Source organism: Limulus polyphemus, unplaced genomic scaffold (genome assembly GCF_000517525.1).
Source record: "Limulus polyphemus unplaced genomic scaffold, Limulus_polyphemus-2.1.2 Scaffold2596, whole genome shotgun sequence".
Lineage (NCBI taxonomy): Eukaryota > Metazoa > Arthropoda > Merostomata > Xiphosura > Limulidae > Limulus > Limulus polyphemus.
The window spans coordinates 30,961-36,481 of record NW_013668206.1 but is presented as its reverse complement, the minus strand read 5'-3'; the positions used below and the strand labels follow the sequence as shown (position 1 = coordinate 36,481).

At 32.1% G+C, this 5,521-nt stretch overlaps 1 protein-coding gene across 1 annotated transcript in view; it reads left to right on the top strand.

Moving 5' to 3' along the window:
• The window catches only part of LOC106467387 (zinc finger protein 729-like), a 53,404-nt gene that overhangs the window by 42,350 nt on the left and 5,533 nt on the right, over positions 1-5,521 (top strand). The window contains exon 2 of the mRNA XM_022395564.1: positions 353-550. Coding sequence (XP_022251272.1) covers positions 353-550 — 198 coding nt within the window. The remainder of the gene's footprint in view (positions 1-352; positions 551-5,521) is intronic.

The window sequence follows — 5,521 nt, the reverse complement described above, 5'->3', positions numbered from 1 at the left end:
TTTACTATCAAGACAGCATTAGAACAACTTATATCTGTATATTCAGTCCTTTAAAGTAATAATACTTGTGTATGGAAGGACAGTATGCTAACTCGGTAGTAACTTAATAAGAAACAATTTGTAAGCACAGTGATATTTATTGTAGACAACTTAATACAAATTTTTTGACAGCATCTCGATCAGTCTCCTTCTTTTGATATGATACTTGAAGAAGATTGACCAAGGTAATTTTTAAACATAGAGAATGTTTTCTGCAATGAATATCATTGTACTTAAAAATCATAATGCATTGTGCTAATTACATGTGTGTGTGCTATGTACATGAGCCTAAGAGAGATATTTCTTTCCCTAGTTGAAAACTTTGTACAAATGTAACGAGTGCTCCTTTACTACTCTTCGTTTGAGCCACCTGCGACGACACGAGATAGCTCACAGCAGTACAATACATAAATGTAGCCAGTGTACCTATCAGACTGATGAACTGAAGCTACTTCTTAGACACTGTAGGCTTAGGCACTGCACAGTTAGCCAGAAGAGAAAAACAGCACAGGTAAGAAAAATACCCTTTTGTTTTTTTAAACCCCTTTTCTCCTATTACTAATTTTTATATTATTATATTACATCTATATATTCACCAAAAATTGTTTATTGTAGGGGTTAATATTCTTCCACATAAGTAAAAGATTTTGAAAATTAAAGAACAATTTTGGGTTATGAAAAAGGACAAAAATTGGGAAGAAAAACAGAAATAGAAAAAGTAAGGAAATAAATAAATTATATCTTGACTATTGGATATTTCTTGGAAGCTGCACTGCTAAGGCATTGCTTTCAGACAGGATGAAAAATTAAAGAATCTTATGATCTTTTATCGAGGGTGCAGGAAAAATCTGTGAGTTTTTTGGAAGAATATTTACCCCTGGTTTATGAAGAGAAAATAGACACATTTTCCATGTGACCCATAAAATCATAGTAATTTTAGTTTACAACTTCTTAAGGGGTCATCTTCATAGTTCCAGAACAATTCTTAAACCAATAGATCTTTATCCCAAGTAGGTTCTGGGGACATCTCTCACACGTGTAGTAGTTTAATATTTGGGCCAACGAGTAGTAAACTGTCTCATTATTTGTGGTACTGCAAGTTTTCAAATGTAATTTGAGTACAATATATTAGCCCTACCCAAGTTATTTCTTGTTGTTTTGCCTTTCTCTTGCTTTTTTTTCAACCTGCAGTTTGCCATTTTCAATTTGAACCTAGTATACTCTTATTCCTGTAAGGAATTTGATGCGTTCTGTCGCAGTTTGTACCATCTGTTAACACAGTATGTAGACTGATCGCCATCTGCTTTCTCTTGATTTTGACAATGTTTTTACCCAATCACACTTGGTTAGTTTCCTTGCAGTATTTTAGCAAGACAAACTTGTCTGTTTATTTCTCTGTATTGTGCTTATTACATTCAGCTTTATTCTAACTCATTCAGGAAGAGTTTTTGTCTTCTAGAGGTGTTTGCCTGTTTCTCTCACAATTTTGATATAAATTGTGTGTAAAATTTCTATTCCTACTCATTGTTGAGTAAAGCAGCAAGCTCCACATAAATTTAAAATCAGCAATTTTTTTGTATGTTGCATTTGAGAGTTTTATATCCAACATCTAACTCTGATTAGGTGATGTTCTTAATTTCTTCTAGTATCTCGAGATGGCCCGGCATGGCTAGGTGGTTATGGCGCTCGACTCGCAATCTGAGGGTCACAGGTTCGAGTCTTGAAAAGGCGTCATAATGTGACGGTCAATCCCACTATTTGTTGGTAAAAGAGTAGCCCAAGAGTTGGAGGTGGGTGGTGATGACTAGCTGCCTTCCCTCTAGTCTGTCACTGTTAAATTAGAGACGGCTAGCACAGATAGCTCTCGTGTAGCTTTGCATGAAATTCATACAAGTATCTGTTCACTGCCATTCAAACAACACTGGGGTACTACTGCATAATTGTAATATTTTGTCATATATATATATATATATCTTTTTCTTCTTCTATTTTTAATGAAGTGATTGTTCATTTTATTCAATATTATTTGCTTCCTGATGCTTTGTAAAAGACTGTCATATCCTTGTAATTAGTTTAATGGGAATGTACTTAACATTTCCTATTAAGTTGTGCAATTAATTCTGATACTGTCTCACACCCAATTTTACAGTCAGATATAAAACTTATGAAAAGGTTAAGTTATAATTACCAGCAACAAAGCAGAGTGACTTAGCAAGTTAAATCATTAAACAAGATATCTTAATGAAAGAAATTCATAATTCAGTTGTTAAATTTAAATTTGTAGGTGATGGTATGTGTATGGATATTTGTTTCTGTGTGTGTATATATATATAATTATACAGAATTAAGTTTATTTATTTATATATGTGATTGTAAATATATTATATTTTTCATTAGTAGCCTTTATTATCATGTAAGTCTAATTATTAGTTAGTTACTAATTGTTAGAACCTAATTTATAATTAGAGTTAGGTGACCACATAGACTACCAGCTATGAAAACAATTGATGTTTGATCATTATAACCTTACTCTAAGTATGCATATTTCATCCCTATGTATCAGTATAATGTAAATATTTTCCTTTATTTAAGTCTTATTTTCAAATAAACTTTGAAGTTCAAATTTGGTGAAGTTGATAAAGTTTAACATTTTTAGGCACAAACTCAATAGTGTGCACTTCTTCAGTGAAACATGCATAAATAAAATGAAATGAGGAATAGAATTAAGACCTAAATATCAATCTAAGCTTATGAAGTGGTATTAATTTTTTGTGTACTAGTAAAAACTACAAACATCTTGAAAGTTGCTACCTATTTTCTTTATTGAGCAATCAAAAATGTTACAACCAAAGTTATTATTTTTTTGAATATATTAGACGAGTATATGTATTTATACAATTCTAATAATTCTGGTGTGGAGATAAAATAACTTGCTTACAAGCAATTAGGAGTACTACAAAAAGCATTAATCCTGACATATGCTACCAGTCTATACAACATATCAATGTGAATTTACACTTCCAGACTTTACAGCATATAAATAAATTTGGACACATGCTACCAAACTATGTAGCATACACATGAATCCTGACATATGCGAGTAGACTGAACAGCATTCAAATTAATGTGTCATGTTTGAAAACACAACATTATTTCATGTTTTGTTCATAAAATAACCTGTATAGGTACACGAGTAGAATTTCAGTTTGAAACTTCTAATACATTTAAATTGAACAAACTGACATCTTTGTATATGTTGTGCATCTTTTAATAGTTTGGAAAACTGATGAACTATTGTTTGCCACTCTGAAGATGGGAAGTACAGACCATTTTGGAAATATTTCTTACAATGAAGATGGAACAGATGGATATAACAAGGTAGAAAAATTTTGTTTGGAATGGGGCAGAAAAGAAGTTAACACTTTTATCATAATATCACAATGTGTAGAATTTACTTAAAGATGATAAAAGACTACATGGAGGGTGAGTAAACCTAATATTTTTTTGTTAAGAACTACATTTTGTAAAATACTATGTTTGGACAACGTATGCATCTAAATCAGTAGAAGATAATCTAATGATAAAAAATAAGAATACTTTACACACATAAATTCTTATACATTTAATTAAGAGAATAACAAGTAGTCAGTCAAATTTTTATTTTTATTGAAAATGGTCTTGTTCTAGGGTAGTAATGTGAATGATGAAAAATACGAGGTTTTATAAAAAGTGCATTAGAGTACATAATGTAAGATCATGTAAAAAGTGTCATTCTCTAAAATGGAAAAATAATATGTGCTTGATTATTTTTTTAATAAAGAGCCTTTAAGATGTAAATTTCTTTAAACCCAAAGTTTTTATGAATTGAATGAAACATCAAGCTTCACGTGTCTGTAACAGAAAAGTTTACTTGTATAATCAGATTTTTAGGTAAGGGAGAAAAACATTTACATCTTTATCTGATTGCAGATTTTTACAGAAGTAAAAGCTACCTTTTCTTCCAAGATCTTAGAAAAGTCGTATGAAAAAGTTCAAGAAATTTTGAAATCTCCTGAATTCTCGGATTTAAGTGTTATGAAAACAGATACAGAACAGACCATCTGTGGTAGTTGGCAATCTGTTGTTGGCGTGTACAATAAACTTTGTCAAGTTTTCATGACAGAACTGAACTCCAATGTGGAGTGTGGTGAGAGTTTACAAGCAACTGATACAGCAGTGCTTGCATCATATGTTCTAACGAGTAATAATACATCACACGTAGCTAATGAGTTGTCACATTTCAAACATCATGACGAGTTGGTACCACTCAGCGAAACTGTAGTCAATGTTCAAACATCGGAAGAAGATGTGTTTCTTCAAGAACTACATTCAAATGATTGTTATCACCAGAACAGCTCAGACCAAAGTACATTGCCCATTGATTCAATTGACCATCAACTACAACAAATTCATAAGCCACAGAGAGACATTACTGAACATGCTAGCACCCCAGAACCTCAATTTCCTTCCAGGAAGCCAGTCAGAGAATTGCAGAAAGGAAAGAAATCTCAGTGGAAGCTTTATGAGCTCACCACACCCTTCAAATACTTCTGTGACGTGTGCTCATTCAAGACAAAAAGAATGAGTCATTTCAACAAGCACAAAGCCATCCATGAAAAGGTAAACACACAAACCTGCGATAAGGAAGAGTTATGAAAAGTTAACTCTTAATCCATAGTAATCAATAAAGACCATTTCAGTTGCTCAGGAATAATTTCATATTGCTGGTTGTATTAGTAGCAATGAGACCAGTAACTAAACATTCATCAGTACAACTTATTAAACTTATCTTGTCCTTTAAACTTTTAGTGTTCTTCTAATTGTAATTTTTGTTTCTGCAATTAAATTTTGATATAATTTTTAAATGAAGTTTTCTGTATAAAGTATGTAGTGGTGTGTGAGACGTTGATTTCATTTCTATACTGTATAGACTGGTAGTGTATGTCAGAATTCATTTGTATGTTGTATAGACTGGTAGTGTATGTCAGGATCAACTTGTATGTTGTATAGACTGGTAGCGTATGTCAGGATTCATTTGTATGTTGTATAGACTGGTATCGTATGTCAGGATTCATTTGTATGTTGTATAAACTGGTAGCGTATGTCAGAATTCATTTGTATGTTGTATAGACTGGTAGCGTATGTCAGGATTCATTTGTATGTTGTATAGACTGGTATCGTATGTCAGGATTCATTTGTATGTTGTATAAACTGGTAGCGTATGTCAGAATTCATTTGTATGTTGTATAGACTGGTAGCGTATGTCAGGATTCATTTGTATGTTGTATAGACTGGTAGTGTATGTCAGGATTCATTTGTATGTTGTATAAACTGGTAGCGTATGTCAGAATTCATTTGTATGTTGTATAGACTGGTAGTGTATGTCAGGATTCATTTGTATGTTGTATAGACTGGTATCGTATGTCAGGATTCATTTGTATGT